The sequence below is a fragment of the Callionymus lyra genome, chromosome 16 (assembly GCF_982586985.1).
Source record: "Callionymus lyra chromosome 16, fCalLyr1.hap1.1, whole genome shotgun sequence".
NCBI classification, from domain to species: domain Eukaryota; kingdom Metazoa; phylum Chordata; class Actinopteri; order Syngnathiformes; family Callionymidae; genus Callionymus; species Callionymus lyra.
In genome coordinates, this window is record NC_141833.1 from 17171091 (window position 1) to 17193664 (window position 22574).

General features: G+C 36.6%; 2 protein-coding genes across 2 annotated transcripts; both read left to right on the plus strand.

Annotated features, from left to right (window-relative positions):
* Positions 1–280: 280 nt before the first annotated feature.
* Positions 281–13723, plus strand: LOC148063994 (uncharacterized). Its single transcript, XM_087811761.1, has 6 exons — positions 281–353; positions 11398–11697; positions 12113–12361; positions 12506–12631; positions 12718–12797; positions 12987–13723. Exons 1-6 carry the CDS (start codon positions 308–310, stop codon positions 13149–13151), a joined length of 966 nt encoding a protein of 321 aa, XP_087667887.1. The 5' UTR covers positions 281–307; the 3' UTR covers positions 13152–13723.
* On the plus strand, positions 3247–7579 carry LOC148063995 (G2/M phase-specific E3 ubiquitin-protein ligase-like). Its single transcript, XM_087811760.1, is given in 12 exon segments — positions 3247–3375; positions 3460–3498; positions 3759–3832; positions 3899–3961; positions 4082–4163; positions 4166–4295; positions 4372–4471; positions 4594–4756; positions 4819–4922; positions 5022–5166; positions 5258–5381; positions 5783–7579. Coding segments are annotated over 12 exon segments (1383 nt in total). The 5' UTR covers positions 3247–3267; the 3' UTR covers positions 6034–7579.
* Positions 13724–22574: the final 8851 nt, after the last annotated feature.

Sequence of the window (22574 nt, forward strand, 5' to 3'; positions counted from 1 at the left end):
AGATCAGTGTGAGGGAAAGTTTGTAGTGCCTGGATTTGGACTGTAGCATTACAACTAGTTTCAAAGAAGGAATACAACGATGGTGAGCTTTCAGAAATGTTGTGTGTCTTCGCAGTTTGCACTGGATGTTGTGAGTTATGGATTCAAAATGTGCTGGAGGTTGATTTCTAGTAGCTTAATGACATAACATTTAAAAAATTAGGTACCTGATTTGCATAAGAAAAGGAAGTGAAATAAATATAACCCCATACAAGGTAAAAGAATGAGCAGATGTTTCCTCACTTCCTGTTTCTTGTTCATTGCAAACATGTCTCTGGTTATGTTCGCTCTGTGTGTGATTACAGCCGTTCAAGGTAAATACTTTTCACTTTTCTAAAGCTACAAACCAGTTACCAGAGACTTACTTTTGTTAAGCAGTAGCTGTACTTTGAAATAACAGAAATAAATGTTCTGTAAAGTTTAATCTGGTCTCGTTTAAGTTTTTAAAACAGTTTGTAGGTTTAACAGGTTCACGGAAAGATTAAATTATCCTGATAATCCGCTAAAATAAACATTTAAGACTCATTGTTGTTGACAACTTAAAGAGAAAAATGAATGAGGAAGAACTTGCTGAAATACTGCTGTAAGGAAAGGAAATATAAATGATAAACGACAAAGTCTATGTTTTCAATCAAACTCTGAAACTGAAGAATATTTAAACCCTAATAAGTTTCATCTTTATTTATTTTATATAGATTTGATCTTGTTTATTATGTTTACTTTATCCTTCAGAAATCGCCTGATCATAAGAGACATGATGTTATACTTACACTAGCTTCCTCAATTTGCACCAGTGTATCTCTCTGAAGTCACTTTTTTATACTTTTGCTATTTAAATGATCCCCTTCAAAATATTTTTGAAAACCATTTTTAAATCTTTTTTTACTCTGAAAGAAAAGTCACATTTACTGAAACAGATAAAAAACATTAAAACATTTCCTGAAAGTATTGAAACGAATTTACAAGCGATGGAGTATGAGGGGCAACTCAAAGATGTTTTATTGTATTTTATTACCAGATTAAAGCCAGACAAAATCCACTATATTTGTTGTAGGAAATAGGAAAAAAATGTTCAGAGTTTATAAATGAATGTATTGTTTTAATTTAATTATCAGATAGTTTTACTCCAGAACAAAACCGTCAAAGAAAAACTATCAAGTTGACTTTCATCACGATTTTTTCATCGACCAAAGGGGACTAGTTTATATACTTCAGAACAAGGTTAATGGTTTGTACTAACAGAAGATGGTCAATGTTGATTACAAGGCTGCCTTCTAGTGGGTTTTTTTTGTGAATTACAAGGAGATGTACAAGTCTCAGTTCAGCAGATTTAGGGCTTCGATTGTATGGCGTTTCATTTGTGCCTCTATGTTGAGCGTGCAGAAAGACATTTTGAGCATCTTAGAAAATGTTTTGCGCGCATGTAAGTGATAGTTTGCATTTTATTTTTACTCGCGCGAAAAATAAAGTGGTTTGAGCAAACAAAAAATTATTTTACGTGCAATAAATCTCACTTTGCGCACGCTTTTTCTGCTTTACGAGTGCTCAACTTCATCTCCCTGCGCGCGCTCGGATTTTCTTTTTGAGATCGCTCAACTTCTACACAGCGTTTCATTTGTGCCAATGAGTCGACCGATCACAGAGACCGGAGAAAGCTTGTTTCTGATTGGCTGTTTGGTTACCAACGGCAGCGAGGTGCCGGGAAAAGTGTTGCATTCAAGTGTTTCTGAACATTAAACAGTTCACCTCGGACCGACGGAAAAAGACGAAAAAATTAAAAGTTTCGACTGAACAACAGGCAGAGCCACAGGTAAGTTGTTTTATGACTTTTATGTGGTCTTTATGCTGCGTCAAGGACTTAATAACCCCTCATAATCCCTGACGTTTAAGTACTATATTTACCACGCTAACCAGTGGCTAGCCAATAACGTATGTTGCTAATACTAGCTTATTTGAAATTAGACTTTTCGCTCCTACAAATAACTATTACTAACTTACTAAAATGCACTTGCTCTACGTACAAAAGATCTCAGAATTGTTGACGGAGCAGCGAATCACAGCAGCTAACGTGGCGAACCCAGCACTTGGCACCGAACTTCGAGGATAATAAAATTAATTTTCACACCTTTATAACAAAACATTTATTTAGTAGAAGTTTAACAAAAACAAGATCTAATGATTGCATTGCACACAATGTCTTTCATTTCATTTGTTATTATTCTGTTATGAAGTTCTATTGAGTTGAATCATGGATACTAGCCTGTATTAAAGGAAGTTTAAATGTTACATTCTGAATTTATTTAGGGTCAAGGTGCAGTTGAGACAGCTGCCAGAAACCTGGTGTCCTGTTTTCTGGGCACTTAAGCTTCTAGCTCTGTAAGGCCCCCAGAGACGGAGCACCCGGCCCCCAGAAATGTAACAGTGCCCCAAGAAATGGCAAGGTTTGTAAGATATGCCACACATGTATTTTCAAGACAATATGATGAATGTCAGTTTAATGCGCACATTTTTTTTCACTCATCTTCTTTTCTTTTCATAGATTGTTTCCTGGATATTTCAGATCCGGTGCCAACAGGGGCAAAAGAAGGTGTTTGACACCAAGCATCAGATAAAAATTAATAATAAGGAAACCCCTTTCAATTTTTTTCTACTACCAAGAAACACTTCACACACACCTTTACCAACACAGGAGCTTGAGCTTTTTCAGGCTGGAATGGGGAGACAAACAGTGATGCTTCCTGAAAATGGTGGCCATGCAGAGGTACAGTGCTTTAACTGCCATTCAAATTTAAGCCTTTTTCATCTGACACAGTCGCTGTCTCTCTCTTCTCTTTGTCATCTGTCAAGATTTCAGTGCTTTTAACAGAGACGTTTTTTAAAATGGAGGGTTTGACAGGAGGGTGGCTCTTGCACAAGGCTAAAGGTTTGTTTGATTGATTATTTGATTAATACAACTTTAACTTCATTCTTTAGTCTCCAATTGTTTTGGTTTAGTCTTTGGTCATGCTCTAAATATGTATAACATGAATATGAATAGAAAAATCCAGAAAACCTGATTTCAAAGTACTTGCTGTTTTCTCTTGTAACACAAATAAGGTGGCAGTGGACGGCGAAAGCTCACAGTCATTCCACCAGCAGCTGAGGGATATAATGTCAGAGCGTTGCAAGCCACTACAAGAATCATTGGACACCTCTCCTCTACCTGCTGACTCAAAGCCCTTTTCTAAAATGCCCAAGAAGACCTGCCATCAGTGCAATGAAGTGATGCCTTTGCAGATGCTCGCAGTGCACATTAAAAGATGCAAAGGAAAACAGTCTGATGAGACTACTGATGATGTGAGAACAGAGTATATACATTTTCTTTATTAAAATGATGCTCAACATATACATTACTAAAATTACTGTTTCTCATATTTGCAGTCCTCTGATGACTTGCGTATTGTGGAGAATACGTTAAAGGTAAATATTGCACATAAACAAATGGAGGCTTCCACTTCTAACATCCTTCTTCCAACCTGTTCACTGTTTATTCCGTGTAAAAACCATCTTGAGTCCAGGCCTTATTTATTTTATCTCTAAGCTTTAGTACTCGCAACAAACATGTAGAGGAGAGAAGAAACAGAACCTTGAGTAATTCGGTGCAAATTAATGAAAGCAGCATATTGATTTACATTTTTTCAACACTGAATCATTTATTTACAGTTCATTTAAAATTTCAGGTGCTTTGCCCAATTTGCACCAAAGAATTCTCAATTGATGACATCACAGTCCATGCTAGCCTGTGTGGAGAGAGGTGAATTCATAGTATGCATAATCTAATAATGTATGTTTTTAAAACTTCGTATTGTTTCATCTACAGCACTGTACCAAATTTCAGAAGTCCAAGTACAGAAGCCAACACTACAGTATCACCGCCAAATAGGTTTGTTTTCATGAGTTTATTCTTTATTTTATTATTTATTTTATTTATCTCTTTTTTACTTTACAAATTGCATAAGGCAGTGTTGGCTGATCTTGTACTCCGTTTGTCCTCTTGTTTAAGTGTGGAAGATGTATTGGACTTCCTGGAACAACAGGTTGACAATATAAAAGAATTCCAACTGTGTGTCGACAGAGAAGAACTTCCTGACAGGCTGACAGGGGCATTCTCCAGTGGAAAAGGAAAAAAAATGCGTCTCCAACAAGTGCTCTGAAAGTAGTTTTTATTGGAGAGGCTGGCATTGATACAGGAGCACTTAGGAAAGAGTTTTTGACTGGTTAGTTGTACATACCATTTTATTCTGACTTAAAACAAACCCAATAGATCAGGAACAATGTTGCTTTTTCCCACAGAAATGATTTCAGGTATTGAAAAGAGGTTCTTTGAAGGTGACGGGAACCAGGGTAAAAATCCCAACTACTCTTTGACCGACATTGATAATGACAATTTTAGGTTGGTGGTTATTACTTTACAGATGAGCCATCTTGGTTGTTTATTATTTGATCAAAACTAAACCATTTTTTTAATCCAAGCATATCCTTTTTAACTCGATTTGTATTGTACATTGCACACAGAACTATTGGTGAGATAATGGCTGTCAGCCTGGCACAAGGTGGCCCACCTCCTGCTTTTATGAAGCAATGGTGCTACAACTCCCTCTGCACAGGAGCAGTAGACTACCATTCTCTGTCTGAGCAGGATGTGGAAGATCTTGAATCCCGTCTTCTCATTAGCAAGGTATTTAACTAGGTTTGTAAATGTAATATTGAATACACAAAATCTAATTTAGTAATACACAGGTCACAGGTTCAACAGATCAGACCTTGTTGGACTATGCTGATGAGATTGTGAGCTGTGGATACACCAGCAACATAAACTTGGACAGCAAAGAAAACATCATTAGGTATTAAACTTTTCATTAAAAAAAAACATTTACAGTATATTTAAAAAAAAATGTCTATCTCAAAACCAATGTCTATCAATGTTTTTGTGTTATTCAAAGAGCAATTGTCCTACATTCTACAACACGGCTAATTCCAATACTGCAGCAGCTTAGGAAGGGCTTGGAATTGTATGGCCTGGTTGGTCAGATGGTTGCAAACCCTAAAGCTTGCCACTCACTGTTTGTTCCTAGAAAGATAACCAAAGTAAGTAAATGTAGTCAATTTTTAATGTTTTAATAAATAGATTGTCTTTTTTCATTGTCATTGTTAAAATATTTATTTAATGTTTTTATAGCCTGATGATGATTTTATGATGAACTGCGAGCCACAGTTCAGTGAAAAGGGGAGAAACAAGGAAAGAAGTGAGAGGAGGATTATTAATTTCCTCCAGGATTTCTTGCAGGAGATTGAGGAAGCAGGTGTAGTATACAAAGTGTTCGACATAATGACTCAATCCATATATTTTATTAATTAATCCCCCAATTATTTATTTAGTAGTTTGTAATGCAATATGCATATTGATGATCTGAGGTTGAATTTAAGTTTCTTCATTTGCCCACCAGATGGCAGTTTGTTATCTGTGACCATTGGCTTTGAAAAACTTTTATAATTAAACCTCTTTAAGAATAGAGTGCTAACTGCTATAAATGAAGATGCTGACCTGCATCAGCCCATCACTAGTTACTAGCTTACTTTTGGGTGACAAGCAAAATGGCTTTTACCTCGGCAGTTAAAGTTAATGTGCCAACCATGTTCTAGAATATGTACAAGGCTTTGAGTTCATACTGTTCATGCCACCTGACATGCATAACCATTACAGATGAGGAACCAGACCATACTGCTGCTGAAGTGCAGCGTCTCACAATTCCGCATGTGCTCCAATGGATGTCGGGGCAGTCTCACATCCCCATCCTTCCTGCTGAAAAAAGGCTCTTTAAAATAACGTGCAATTTTGACCATGACTGTGTGGAACACCTTGGAGAGCACTCTGTGTGTTATCCAATAGTGAGTGCGTGCACTCAGACCATAACTTTTCCAGTGCGACATCTTGGCACTTACACAAAATTTTGACAGAAGCAGTGCAATATGGTGGTGGATTTCACAGAGTTTAACAAATGCCATACTAATTGTGTTGAGTAATTGTATTTGTTAATAAGCGTTCTTTTTGAAACATGGAGACAATAGATATTGTTTATTGTTTATTATTGACCTCTTAAAGTTGATACAGTGCATTGCATATTAAAGTTTGTCTTGGATGACAATCTGTTGTTAATTGACTTGTCAATGTCGAAGTACAGCGCAAGAATTGAATGTACAAGTCGCGGCCATGTGACAAAGAATGTGCCAGAGGATCAACATTTCTCTGAAGTGTTTCCAGGGCTTCATCATCCAGTGGGCACATTATCTCTGGAACTACAACAGCTCCGTGATGGTCCTCTCGTTGTGCACTACTTTCCCATTCAATTCCAGGGTCTTGAAGTTCCTTCAGATAAAACAAAAAACAATCAGTTCAATAGGCCTCTAATGATTTCTATGACAACCATACATGTGTGGTGTTTTGGGATCAAGGTATTATTTTTCGTGTATTACTAAGTACTATTTCACATTTTTAAAAGTGTTAGTGACAGTTGGTAGAAAATGTTTAAGACAAAGTGAACAGCCAAATAATCTCAACATGATTTTTGCATATACAAACATGTCTAGAAAATATGATATGTGTGCCTCACATAGCAAACACTAGTTATGGTCTACAGGTAGGAAAGAGTAAATACCTCTACTCTCACAGCTTCATCTAGATGTTGTAGATGCCCTATACACCACAGTTGTTCTGGAGTTAGACCTCCCTCTGTCCGTAGAGGATGATTATTCCAGCCTTGACTGAAGGGGTTGAGGTCAGCTTGGATTCGAGGGAGAAATATGTAGTGCACACCAAAGAGGTGAACCACATCAGATGTATCCAGCAGACCATCTTCCTCCAGAGAGTGGATGACATCATGGTACTTGCTGCTAACTGCAACCCAGACGTCACGCCAAAGACGCTCTATTCTGAAAAGAAGTAAAATAGGTAGACTTTAATTTATACCTCAGATTTCAATTTAAATAAAATTCCAACCTGCTAAAATATATACTTTACAGCCAAAATATCATTGGTTTACCAACACACTGTACCTCTGGTTGTGGACACTCTTTCCTGAGATAAAGCTGGCTCGTCCTGTTCCCTGTGTGGTGAACATGTACTCTGCAATCCTGAGGTTTTCTACTCCCTGATCTCCTCTTACCCTAAAAGAGAAAAGGTATTTTATTCACAAGAATAATTTGACATGGTAACATGTAACAAATTAATTTAAAGATGTTTTAGTATACTGTTTTAAATTAAGTGATAAAATAATGAGATTTGAAGAACCTCTATGTTCCCCACAAATTAAGTTGTCAGGCCATAATACCTTGATGGTAAGCCATGAAGCTGGACTGCTTTCAAGAAGAATGTGAACGCAGTTGACGCTTTATTATTTGTTGCAACATCCAAATAGAAGACCTGAAATTAAACGATAAGAAATATTCATGATAGGTTTTCTCTGTAGTAAAATAATTACAAACTCCGGTGCTTGATATACTTCCTATACAATCCATGATATATACAAGTCGTATTGTACAACAAAGTACAACGTGACTTGTATATATCTTGTGTTTACAAGTAATGTATTTCTTACACACATGTATAGAATAATTGTATTGCCCTGCACAGATAAACATCACAGCTGCTGATCAGAAAGACATAGCAAATATTTATTTGAATGACCAGCTGTGGAAACCAGAAGAAAACATTGAGTAAAACTTCATCAACAGCTCGAGGAGTTACCATTCTCGAGTAGCCATCCACTCCACCAAAGACCACGATATTGTACCTGTTCCAGAAGGGATATATATAATTATGTCCATCTTGCGATTATACATGCCATGCTAAATCTGCAGAACATTTTACTTTACCTTATTGTGTATGTTTGTGGTTTGTGTCAATGTGGACCAAGGAGAGAGGCCTTGGACAGAGTACCTTCGACGCACAACACACCCAAAATCTTTGATTCGTGAGAAGATTCCAGCAGCATCAACACGATGCATGGAGGCCATCATTCTACGCCACTGAACTCGTACACCCATTGACACCAAATGTCCTTGTATCAATCTGTAACCAGCATTTGGCATCTGACCCTTAATCATTAAAATGGTTCTGTCTAACTCTTCATCAGTCATGATGCTATATTTTCCTCTTACTGATAAGCCAAGTTTAGTCATTCTTCTGTAAAGAGTGCGTCTTGAAACGCTGAGGCACTTTGTAATGCAGGCAACAGGGAGGTGCATGTCCAACAAATGTTCTAGCTTTTCCCTTTCAATCATAATTTTGGGGTTACCTGGGCCTGGGCCATTTACAATTTCCTGTTCTATGACAGGCATAGAGTTTTGATTAATCTCCGATTGTACAGTATGGTAGAGGTTTAGAAGACCTTCAATGACTTCCGTTACACCACCTATTTCCAGAGAGAAGTGTTGGAACAGAATAAATTCATGGTGTGTCAGGAATTCCAAATAATCTAGATTTAGTGGCTGATGTTCTAATGCAGATTGCAATTTGGTGAGAAGTCTCTCCATCATTTGTCGTTGCAACACATCCTGTTGGACAGAAAGAGTAAATTCAGAATGTAACATTTAAACTTCCTTTAATACAGGCTAGTATCCATGATTCAACTCAATAGAACTTCATAACAGAATAATAACAAATGAGATGAAAGACATTGTGTGCAATGCAATCATTAGACCTTGTTTTTGTTAAACTTCTACTAAATAAATGTTTTGTTATAAAGGTGTGAAAATTAATTTTATTATCCTCGAAGTTCGGTGCCAAGTGCTGGGTTCGCCACGTTAGCTGCTGTGATTCGCTGCTCCGTCAACAATTCTGAGATCTTTTGTACGTAGAGCAAGTGCATTTTAGTAAGTTAGTAATAGTTATTTGTAGGAGCGAAAAGTCTAATTTCAAATAAGCTAGTGTTAGCAACATACGTTATTGGCTAGCCACTGGTTAGCGTGGTAAATATAGTACTTAAACGTCAGGGATTATGAGGGGTTATTAAGTCCTTGACGCAGCATAAAGACCACATAAAAGTCATAAAACAACTTACCTGTGGCTCTGCCTGTTGTTCAGTCGACATTTTTAATTTTTTCGTCTTTTTCCGTCGGTCCGAGGTGAATTGTTTAATGTTCAGAAACACTTGAATGCAACACTTTTCCCGGCACCTCGCTGCCGTTGGTAACCAAACAGCCAATCAGAAACAAGCTTTCTCCGGTCTCTGTGATCGGTCGACTCATTGGCACAAATGAAACGCTGTGTAGAAGTTGAGCGATCTCAAAAAGAAAATCCGAGCGCGCACAGGGAGATGAAGTTGAGCACTCGTAAAGCAGAAAAAGCGTGCGCAAAGTGAGATTTATTGCACGTAAAATAATTTTTTGTTTGCTCAAACCACTTTATTTTTCGCGCGAGTAAAAATAAAATGCAAACTATCACTTACATGCGCGCAAAACATTTTCTAAGATGCTCAAAATGTCTTTCTGCACGCTCAACATAGAGGCACAAATGAAACGCCATACCGATTGTCTTAGAATACGAGACTTGTAAATGGAGAATCATTGTAATTGCATCACACTCGGAATTTTAAGTTTGCACTGGATGTTGTGAGTTATGGATTAAAAATGTGGTCGAGGTTGATTTCTAGCAGCTTAATGACATGAAATTAAAAAAAATTAAGTACCTGATTTGCATAACAAAAGTGGAATAAATATAACCCCATACAAGGTCCCTTTCAAGTGGAGCAGCAGATTAAAACTTGAAAAGAGGGACAACAAAGTACTACAAAGACAAGGCTAGAAAGACAAGGTATGGCTGGAACTTCAGGAAAACGTAACGAAAAAAGTCCTCAAAACAAAAGCAAACAACAAACCTTTTGCTTGGCAAACGTTTTCAGTGAGGTTGGGAATCCAGGAGCTGCTGCAAAGAGAAGCGTTGAAATGTTCCTGGTTGGACAGGGTGTCAGGCAGAAATCCCATCGAAGGACACTTTGATGCTTATGGAGGTGGGACTGGGGGCCGTTCTGGAGATTGGTGCTTTTTTTTTAGAAATGGACAAACGGAAAAGAATGAGCTTGCAGATGTTTCCTTTGAAAAAAAAACTCACTTCCTGTTTCTTGTTCAGTGCAAACTTGTCTCTGGTTATAACTAATAAACTAAACTAATACATAACATAAATATATGTTGTGTAAAGTTTAATCTGGTCTCAATTGTTGAAAACCATTTTTAAATCTTTTTTACTCTGAAAGAAAAGTCACATTTACTGAAACAAGTAAAAAACATTAAAACGTTTCCTGAAAGTATTGAAACAATTTGAAACTGATTTACAACGTCCTATAACAAATTTACAAACTCCAACACAAAATTACATTTTCCTGCAATAGATTGACACACATGTACGCTGGAGTATGAGGGGCCACTCAAAGATGTTTTATTGTATTTTATTACCAGATTAAAGTCAGACAAAATACTTTATTATTAAAAAAAAATCCAAATAAATAAAAAAAAATTCGTTGTAGGAAATAGGAACAAAAATTATTTTTAAAATGTAATTATTAGATACTTTTACTCCAAAACCGTCAAACAAAAACTGTCGAATTGACTTTCATTGCGATTTTCTCATTGACCAAACGGGTCTAGTTTATATACTTCAGAACAAGGTTAATGGTTTTTACTAACAGAAGATGGTCAATGTTGATTACAAGGCTGCCTTTTAGTGGGTGTTTTGTGAATACAAGTCTCAGTTTTTGCCGATTTTGGGCTTCGATTGTCCGGGAATAAACGGGTCTTGTAAGTGGCGAATCCGTGTAATTTCTGATCCACATGTAAATGTAGTTTCACACTCAGAATTTTAAGTTTTACAAATTACAATACAAGTTACGAATATGAATTTTACATTTGTGGTACACGTTCGACCATTGAATATTTGCAGATCACCCTCTGTACAGTTATAAGTATTTGTGAGACGATAATAACTCTATATAATTAACCCTTATTTTTTTATCCACATCGCTCTAAAAAAGAAAAATCACATCAGTCGCTATATCCAGTGATACTACAAAAAGTAAATCCAGTCTTATAGGTTTTGCTAAACTTTTTCTATGTCAGCAAACAACCATGTTCTTAGATAAGTTTATGTTAAGCAGTGATGGGGATCAGCACCTCTTAGTCTAGAGTTGATACAAGTCAGAGGAGGAGACCAGAGGAAGCCTGTGGACGAGGTGGTGGATCCATGACTAGGATGAAGAACATGACACAAATGTTTCATCACATGTCGTCAACGTAACTAGAAATAATCGTGACTCTTGTGTTTTGTAGGTTCTGATCCTGAGACTGTGTTTGTGAAGAGAGGAGATGATCTACGTCTGGCTGGTCCTCAAACTTTGAAACTGACAGAGTTGGGAGTTTTTTTCTGGAAACACAACAAAATTAATATTCTAAAAATAGATACACAACAGATTTTGATAAATCCAAAGCACAAAGGCAGAGCTGAGTTTTTAAAAGAAAATAATTCTTTGTTGCTGAAGAATGTGACGTTTAACGACAGTGGAGTCTACACATTTGAGATACATGATGTTGGAAATCCCATTGAAAGGACATACAATGTGAAAGTTCAGGGTGAGTATTTTCTTCCCTTATTTTTAAATGTATAAAGTATAACAAAGAATCATAACGTATGAGTAACTCGCTGAACCAGAAGACAAATCTCTCCACTGATGGTAGATTTCTACTCTCACCTGAGGCCAGCAACTCTGTAGTGACAATAAAACAAAACCACAGATACATGTTTCTTTGAATGTTAATAAAAAGAGTCAAGATTATTCAAGTAATTCTATCTTTCGTTCCATCCATCTATTGTTCTGTCCTTCCTTCACATGAGAACAAGAGCCCTACATACCAGCATCAGAGCCAAAGACGATCTCCTGCCCAAGTTTTCAAGCATACATGTTGAAGTTAGAGCGAGAGAGACTTCAGTAGCAGCTTCTGCTGCACAACTGTGATCAAAGTCACAATTAAAGATTTTCTCTTCCAGATCCAGTGAGTCCAGTTGAGCTGGAGGTGGTTCTTGTCTCGAACGACTCACACACTTGTTACGTCAACGTGACTTGTGGTCCCATCAGCAGCTACTTCAACTGTAGTTCCAACATCTGCAGCCAAGATGGACAACAAAACATCTCTGCGTCCTCTCATCGAGTCTACTATGAGAAGAGCAGCATCATCTGTAACCATAGCAACGAGGTCAGCTGGACCAGTGACAAGACGGTTGTCGAAGACCTGTGTTGTGAGTGAAATCCCCATGTTAAACGAAACATCTTCAAGTCCGAAGACCTCGTTGAAAACTGAAAGATGTTTATGACATATATATATATATATATATATATATATATATATATATTCATATAAGTCATTATTTTTGTATTCACAGACTTTCAGCCTAAACCTTCACCTTCACCTTCACCTCCACATCCTGTTTGGATCAAGATTTTGCCCGTGGTCATAGTTCTGGTGGTAGTAGTTGTAATTGTTGGAGTTTTCATGTACAAAAAGCGAAGTGAGTCGCCTCATGTTGTCTCTTAAGCAAAAGTGTGCATGTTTTTGACCAAGAGCTCTAAGCAATTGTTTTTTTTATGTCTTCAGAGAAAAAAATGTCTTCAAATGAAATCGGCTCTTCAAGACCTGAAGGGGCTGAAATAGACGCAGAATATGAAGAACCTCAGGTAAGTGTTGTTTCTTTATCACTGGATTAGCTCATAGTGAACGTTTGATGGACTGACCAAGATAGACTTGGATCATGAGCCTGAAAAACCAGAGATTGATTTAAAATATGAGCAAAGTAAACTGAAAGAGACCTGAAGTTGAGCCCTGAGGAACACCAGGATTTTAACAGAGATGTGTTCATTTCACAGGAGCCGAGCCCGAGCCAAGATCCCACGTACAGCTTGGTGGATTTCCACACCGCGCCGACACCAGCCTCACCAGAAGATGCCGCCTCTCTTCATACGATGTACGCTCAAGTGGACAAGAAAAGAAACGGGCGCAGAGACAAAGAAATGCCTCTTCAGGCTCTGTGACTGAGGCTCATGTTGTTTTTCTTCATCAGTTTAAAACACACATTACAGAATTGACCATTGCAAGTTAGCAACAGGTAAAAACAAAGTGTTGCTCTTCCGACTTTCTTCAGTGGAGAAGAAACGTTACGACCACAGAAATGATAGGATATTAATAATAATATGATATTTAAAGTAAGATAATATATGAGTGTCAATGTTTGTGTTGAAAAAAGCTTCATTGTGTGCGTTTGAGCTCATCCAACAAAGACTTGTCGGTCACTAAAGATAAAATATTACAAATATAATCCGGGAAATGTGTCATTTAAAGAATGTTTTTTTTGTCCTGCACTTATTATATTAGGTCAAAGAAAATAATAGTTAATTGTGTTTGTGTACATTTATTATGGCAGCTGGTTACGTTTATGAGCAGAAAACCTGTCCAAGGTTTAAATTCACTTAATGTCACTGTTATTATCTCTTATGATTATGCATTTTTATGTTTACTGTCTTTTGCTGCATGTGTTTGTCTAAAACTTCTATTTTTATAGGATTTAAATCAAGGTATTTTGAATACAAATGTATACGAGAAAATAATAAAAAACTAAAGAAAAAAAAAGGGAAGATTTACAAGCATAATTATTTCATGTTAATTATGATGACTTTCGTGAAACAATGAGAGCAAAAGTATTATTTATTTCAATCTATCTCTGGTCACAGTAATTTACTTAAATACTAGTGATGGTCTGATGAAGCTTCATGAAGCAGTGCCATTAGTTTCATAGTCCACTAGATGGCGTGTCTGCTCTATTTTCCTTTGTTTTAAACAACTGTTCTCATGAAAAATCATTTTTAAACTGATGGCGCCACCTACTGACCTCTAAACAACATGACACTGTTTCATGAAGCTTCATCAGCTCATCACTAATAAATACGTGGGTTCAGGTACTCCAAGATTCTACACAAATGTCTACTTTCAGGTACGTAATACAACAGAAATCTGATCTGGTTTGAAGTAAAACTCTTACTTGCAAACGTGAGAAAGAAGAACACACAGAGCTTCTTGCACGTCTGTCTGAATACTCTCTGAAGTGCTGTTAATTTGCTGTTATATCTTCTCTGCAGTTTTAAATAAGAGCTCAGGACTTTCCCATCACAGTCCAGTCAAGACAGAGTGAAAGAGGGATTTGAGACCGAGACTCTGGTAGAAAATCTAGAGTTATTTGACCAAAGGACAGGTTTCCAAGTTTGTGCTGAACTTTTAGCTGGGTCACTCTGACCTAGAATCACAAGGAGATGTATCCGCCAGAAATGACGTGAGCTTTGATAGAGCAGTGTGGATGACAAAGAATGGGGTTGTGGTGACCTCTAGTGGCACTTCTAGAAGTTTTTAAAACGGTACTGGAGAGCGAGAGAGCAGGTATACTGCATGTTCGGGACATTGGCAGAGGAAACATATGGGCCTATGACGCAAACAGAGCTAAGAGTCGATTGTTGAGAAGTCATGCAACTTCGTGAAGTAACGCCTGACACAGACTGTTCACTGTAATCGACGACAAGAAGATGTTATCAGGAAAGTAGATTCAACGATGTTCATGCTGAAGCTTTGTGATGATGCTGGAGCGTTGTTCAATAGACGAATGATGTCTAGAAGACAATGAATCCCATTGATAGTGTGGCACCCACGTCTCTTTGGGGCCCATCCTTCCACAAAAAGACGAGACCATGCCTTAAAAAAGGAGTACAACACTCCCTTAGTTGCTCTGAATCAAAGAACACAAAAGGCTGCAGCACCAGAAATATATGTTAGGTTTGCTGCTAGTCTTATTCACAAAGATTCTAAGAGGATCGGTTAAATCAGTTAAGGGATCATCATGTAGAAGTTGAGCCCCAGAGGCAGCCAAGGCTGGCCCACTGCTCCATGTACCCCCAGATCTGTGAGCGCCTGTTGCTGGGACAAAGTCCAGTATTTACCTAATGACCGTCTAGTTTTTCTGCGGTGGAACAACCTGCTCTATGCGTCCTTGGAGGATGTCCAGGTGGTCACTTTGGGTATGTTTGGTCTGGATGAACATTAAATACAAGGATTATTTTAGGTTATGCTCAAAACTAGTAATTCAACCTGCTATTGTTCAGGTCGAGTGAAGAAGCGCGTTGAGACATTGAACTTCAGCCAGCAAGCTTGAGGTCCACATGTGAAGGGAGACCCTGTCGGTGTCTAAATTCACAAGAGTCTCTTCATTCTGTGTCAAGTGATTTCTTAATGGTCCGCCATCACAGATGATTTCTTAAGCAGCAAATAAGAGTTTCAAAGAGAAGCGTTGAAATGTTCCTGGTGGGACAGGGTGTCAGGCAGAAATCCCATCGAAGGACACTTTGATAATGAGATGCTTATGTAGGTGGGACTGGGGGCCGTTCTGGAGATCTGATGCTGGTGTTAGAAATGGACTAACGGAATAAGAATGAGCTTGTAGAGGTTTCCTATAATAAACCCACTTCCTGTTTCTTGTTCAGTGCAAACATGTCTCTGGTTTTGTTCGCTCTGTGTGTGATTACAGCCGTTCAAGGTAAATACTTTTCACTTTTCTAAAGCTACAAACCAGTTACCAGAGACTTACTTTTGTTAAGCAGTAGCTTAATTGTTCAATTGTTTAAGGTTTTAAAACAGTTTTTAGGTTTAACAGGTTCACGGAAACATTCAATTATCCTTATAATCCTATTAAATAAACATTTAAGGCTCATTGTTGTTCACAACTTAGAGAGAAGAATGAATGAGGAAGAACTTGCTTAAATAATGCTGTAAGGAAAGGAAGTATAAATGATAAACGACAAAGTCTATGTTTTCAATCAAACTCTGAAATTGAAGAATATTTAAACCCTAATAAGTGAAAATACTTTTTTTCATCTTTATTTATTTTTCATAGATTTGATCTCGTTTATTATGTTTACTTTATCCTTCACAAATCGCCTGATCATAAGAGACATGATGTTATACTTACACTAGCTTCCTCAATTTGCACCAGTATATCTCTCTGGAGTAACTTTTTTATACTTTTGCTATTTAAATGATCCCCTTCAAAATATTTTTGAAAACCTTTTTTAAATCTTTTTTTACCCTGAAAGAAAAGTCACATTGACTGAAACAAATGTAAACTATTTTTTACAATTTCCTGAAAGTATTGAAACAATTTGATTACAAAATGTCATTTTCCTGCAATAGACTGACACACATGTACGCTGGAGTATGAGGGGCCACTCAAAGATGTTTTATTGTATTTTATTACCAGATTAAAGTCAGACAAAATACTTTATTACTAAACAATTTTCCAATTAAAAAAAAAAAATTGTTGTAGGAAAGAGGAAAACATTTTTCAGAGTTTATTAATTAATAATTTTTTTAAATTTAATTATCAGATAGTTTTACTCCAGAACAAAACCGTCAAACAAAAACTGTCAAGTTGACTTTCATCACGATTTTCTCATTGACCAAACGGGTCTAGTTTATATACTTCAGAACAAGGTTAATGGTTTGTACTAACAGAAGATGGTCAAAGTTGATTACAAGGCTGCCTTTTAGTGGCTTTTTTGTGAATACAAGTCTCAGTTTTTGCCGATTTTTTTGGCTTCGATTATCTGGGAATAAACAGGCCTTGTAACTGGCAAATCCGTGTAATTGCAAGACTTGTAAATGGAGAATCTTTGTAATTGCTGATCCACATGTAAATGTAGTTTCACACTTAGAATTTTAAGTTTTACAAATTATTTTTTTTGTTTTGTAACTTAAAATGATATGTTTACAGATGCAAATGTGTTATAAATACAAAAATACAAGTTACGAATATGAATTTTATATTTGTGGTACACGTTTGACCATTGAATATTTGCAGATCTCCCTCTGTACAGTTATAAATATTTGTGAGACGACAATAACTCCATACAATAAACCCTTATTTTTTATCCACATCGCTCTAAAATAAAAATCACATCAGTCGCTATATCCAGCGATACAACAAAAAGTAAATCCAGTCTTACAGGTTTTGCTAAACTTTTTCTATGTCAGCAAACAACCATGTTCTTGGATAAGTTTATGTTAAGCAGTGATGGGGATCAGCACCTCTTAGTCTAGAGTTGATACAAGTCAGAGGAGGAGACCAGAGGAAGCCTGTGGACGAGGTGGTGGATCCATGACTAGGATGAAGAACATGATACAAATGTTTCATCACATGTCGTCAACGTAACTAGAAATAATCGTGACTCTTGTGTTTTGTAGGTTCTGATCCTGAGACTGTGTTTGTGAAGAGAGGAGATGATCTACGTCTGGCTGGTCCTCAAACTTTGAAACTGACAGAGTTGGGAGTTTTTTTCTGGAAACACAACAAAATTAATATTCTAAAAATAGATACACAACAGATTTTGATAAATCCAAAGCACAAAGGCAGAGCTGAGTTTTTAAAAGAAAATAATTCTTTGTTGCTGAAGAATGTGACGTTTAACGACAGTGGAGTCTACACATTTGAGATAAGTGATGTTGGAAATCCCATTGAAAGGACATACAATGTGAAAGTTCAGGGTGAGTATTTTCTTCCCTTATTTTTAAATGTATAAAGTATAACAAAGAATCATAACGTATGAGTAACTCGCTGAACCAGAAGACAAATCTCTCCACTGATGGTAGATTTCTACTCTCACCTGAGGCCAGCAACTCTGTAGTAACAATAAAACAAAACCACAGATACATGTTTCTTTGAATGTTAATAAAAAGAGTCAAGATTATTCAAGTAATTCTATCTTTCGTTCCATCCATCTATTGTTCTGTCCTTCCTTCACATGAGAACAAGAGCCCTACATACCAGCATCAGAGCCAAAGACGATCTCCTGCCCAAGTTTTCAAGCATACATGTTGAAGTTAGAGCGAGAGAGACTTCAGTAGCAGCTTCTGCTGCACAACTGTGATCAAAAACAACAACTCTCACACTTGTACACCTGCACTTCCTTTGCAAGTAAAGTGATTTTCTGACCTATTTGAGGCTAAAATTGAATCTAGTTTTTACTGAAATATAAATAATATTGGAATTTCTGAAAAATCTGAGTCATTTTTCACTTAGTAATTAATGATGATGGAACAAAACGTAATGATGATCAGAGAGATTTGTAGCCAAATTTCTACGAACTCAACATAGATGAGAATCTGGATTAGAATCCGACTGATTCTAAAGTGTCTTCAAATCTAGAATTGAGTATATATGTATATATATAACAAAAATGTATATCAAAGAGAATTAGCATACAAATGTAGTTTCACACTCGTAATTTTAAGTTTTACACATTTTTTTTTGTTAAGTCAATTTAAATGATATGTTTACAAATGCAAATGTTTTGTAAATAAAAAAATACAAGTTACAAATATATGAATTTTATATTTGTGGTTCACGTTCGACCATTGAATATTTGCAGATCTCCCTCTGTACAGTTATAAATATTTGTGAGATGATAATAACTCCATTCAATAAACCCTTATTTTTTCATCCACATCGCTCTAAAATAAAAATCAGTCGCTAGAGCCAGTGATTCTACAAAAAGTAAATCCAGTCTAACAGGTTTTGCTAAACTTTTTCTATGTCAGCAAACAACCATGTTCTTAGATAAGTTTATGTTTAGCAGTGATGGGGATCAGCACCTCTTAGTCTAGAGTTGATACAAGTCAGAGGAGGAGACCAGAGGAAGCCTGTGGACACCAGAGGGACGAGGTGGTGGATCCATGACTAGGATGAAGAACATGACACAAATGTTTCATCACATGTCGTCATCGTAACTAGAAATAATCGTGACTCTTGTGTTTTGTAGGTTCTGATCCTGAGACTGTGTTTGTGAAGAGAGGAGATGATCTACGTCTGGCTGGTCCTCAAACTTTGAAACTGACAGAGTTTGGAGATTTTGTCTGGAAACACAACAAAATTATTATTCTAAAAAAAGATACACAAAAGATTTTGATGTATCCAAAGTACAAAGGAAGAGCTGAGTTTTTAAAAGAAAATAATTCTTTGTTGCTGAAGAATGTGATGTTTAACGACAGTGGAGTCTACACAGCTGTGATACATGATGGTGAAGATCGCATTGAAAAAAAATACAACGTGAAAGTTCAGGGTGAGTATTTACTTCCTTTATTTTTAAATGTATAAAGTATAACAAAGAATCATAACGTATGAGTAACTCACTGAACCAGAAGACAAATCTCTCCACTGATGGTAGATTTCTACTCTCACCTGAGGCCAGCAACTCTGTAGTAACAATAAAACAAAACCACAGATACATGTTTCTTTGAATGTTAATAAAAAGAGTCAAGATTATTCAAGTAATTCTATCTTTTGTTCCATCCATCTATTGTTCTGTCCTTCCTTCACATGAGAACAAGAGCCCTACATACCAGCATCAGAGCCAAAGACGATCTCCTGCCCAAGTTTTCAAGCATACATGTTGAAGTTAGAGCGAGAGAGACTTCAGTAGCAGCTTCTGCTGCACAACTGTGATCAAAAACAACAACTCACACACTTGTACACCTGCACTTCCTTTGCAAGTAAAGTGATTTTCTGACCTATTTGAGGCTAAAATTGAATCTAGTTTTTACTGAAATATAAATAATATTGGAATTTTTGAACGATCCGAGTCATTTTTCACTTAGTAATTAATGATGATGGAACAAAACGTAATAATGATCAGAGAGATTTGCAGCCAAATTTCTATGAATACAACATATGTGAGAATCTGGATTAGAATCCGACTGATTCTAAAGTGTCTTCAAATCTAGTATTGAGTATATATGTATATATAACAAAAATGTATATCAAAGTGAATTAGCATACAGTTATAATTTATGGCGTCAATACCAAAATCTCTCTGTTCCTCACAACCCAACATTGAAACATTGAGTCTCCTGCAGATGTAAGTGTCCCACACACACACACACACACACACACACACACATGCACACCTGCAGCTCAAATCAGCTCATGATTGTCATCTTTTAAACACTGATTGACTTGTACTTCTTTTCTAGGACACAAAAGTCATGATGACTACACACCTGAGCAGACACACACACTCCCCTCGACAGAGTACGAACTGGACAATTGAACTGACTGTCATCGTCATGGAGATTAATTCTAAATTCAGTGACAGTCTGAAACTTCTGAACTTGTATTTTGTATTTTAAGCTCAATAGTATTTTGACAATGGATGTTACTAGTTTGAGTTGTGTGTTTCTTCTGTTAGCTTGATTGGACATTTGTCAAACGTGTCAAAAAATCAATTACGTTTTAAAATCACTTTGATTGAAGAGATCTTTTTGGTTTTCTTCTCTTTATTTTGGTCAGACACGTTTCGCCGCCATCACAACATCCTCAGTCATGTGAAATCAGAAGAAACAAATGATTCAAGAATGAGAAGCATTTATTATAGGATAAAACAAAAAAACAAAACAAAACAAATAAAATAAAATGACAAATAAAATGGAACCTGATGAAATATTAAGACTTTTATTGGAAACTTTACCAAAGAAAGTGTTGTGTGTATGTATATATGTGTGTTTGTTCTATTAAATGTATTAGTTATTGTGCATTTATTGAATGTATATTGGATTCGATGTTACAGTGGTGTTTGTTTGCAAATATTAAAATCTTACGCACAAAATATGCAACAGCAGTACTGTCATACTTCTGGGGGTGGAAGCTGCTTTGGGCTGCTAGAGTCTAGTGATGGGCACGGCAGTTCTTTTGACTGTACTGAATCACTAGAATCAGTTCATTAAAATGATTCGTTCAAAAGATTCGTTCAGTTCGTTCATTCACCAAATCAATAACTCTGTGCTTATGGAGCTCTGACTGCAATTTCTTCTACTTCCTGAGCACAGCCAAACAATCCGTTACTAGTTTTAATGATTCAGACCCGAGCTTCACGTTCACTGCACTTGAGGGACAATGCAAAAAAAAAGAAAAAAAAAAAAGACGCCAACGGACAAGGACGAGTGACATTCGCGAGGAATTAGCAAATAGAAAAGACCTTGAGTTGTGTTCACAGCCGAACTTGAATCCTCGTTCACTGACCGAATCCCTGACGCGCGAATCACCGGAAGAGAATCCTTTTCACTGAACGACTCTTTTCGAGAATCCCCGGATGAGACCTCGTTCACTCACTGAATGAATCTTTGAGAATCCCCGGATGAGAATCACCGGAATAGAATCACCGGATGAGAATCCTCGTTCAGTCAAAATAAAACAAAAATAATAATAATAATAATAAAATGTAATATAAACTTAAATGCAATCAACAATAAATTAAAAAGGCCTCGTTTAAGTAAAAACAAATATTAAAATAAGAAATCCTTTAAAACTAAATGTTCTGTAGCGGAGTCCCTCTCTCCCTCCTCAGCCCCTCCCCCCCTCCCCCCCCCGCACCCACGAGTAGCTGCGTCGTTCGCTGACGAGGATTCAGCGAGTCATAGAATCATAGAATCATCATCATCATATCATGATAATCATCATCATAGAATCATCATCATCATATCATGATAATCATCATCATAGAATCATCATCATCATATCATGATAATCATCATCATAGAATCATCATCATCATATCATGATAATCATCATCATAGAATCATCATCATCATATCATGATAATCATCATCATAGAATCATCATCATCATATCATGATAATCATCATCATAGAATCATCATCATCATATCATGATAATCATCATCATAGAATCCTCATCATCATATCATGATAATCATCATCATAGAATCATCATCATCATATCATGATAATCATCATCATAGAATCATCATCATCATATCATGATAATCATCATCATAGAATCATCATCATCATATCATGATAATCATCATCATAGAATCATCATCATCATATCATGATAATCATCATCATAGAATCATCATCATCATATCATGATAATCATCATCATAGAATCATCATCATCATATCATGATAATCATCATCATAGAATCATCATCATCATATCATGATAATCATCATCATAGAATCATCATCATCATATCATGATAATCATCATCATAGAATCATCATCCTCATATCATGATAATCATCATCATAGAATCATCATCATCATATCATGATAATCATCATCATAGAATCATCATCATCATATCATGATAATCATCATCATAGAATCATCATCATCATATCATGATAATCATCATCATAGAATCCTCCCACCGGCACGATCGCGGCAGAGTGAGTTCAACTGAACTGAGAAAGGAACGTTCAGTACGTTCACTCAAAAGATTCGTTCTTTCGAACGACACAACACTACTAGAGTCCTTGAAACGGCCCTGGCCTCAGGTATTTATGGTGTAGGTGTGTTCATCAGGTGTGGTTTAAGAAATAAAAAAAGTAGTTTCACTTTC

Excerpts from the sequence above, each read along its gene's own strand:
- LOC148063994 (XM_087811761.1), top strand. The coding sequence starts at position 308 with ATGTCTCTGGTTATGTTCGCTCTGTGTGTGATTACAGCCGTTCAAG. Across the intron at positions 11,698-12,112 it reads ATACAATGTGAAAGTTCAGG|ATCCAGTGAGTCCAGTTGAG; the intron begins GTGAGTATTTTC and ends TTTCTCTTCCAG. Across the intron at positions 12,362-12,505 it reads GGTTGTCGAAGACCTGTGTT|ACTTTCAGCCTAAACCTTCA; the intron begins GTGAGTGAAATC and ends TTGTATTCACAG.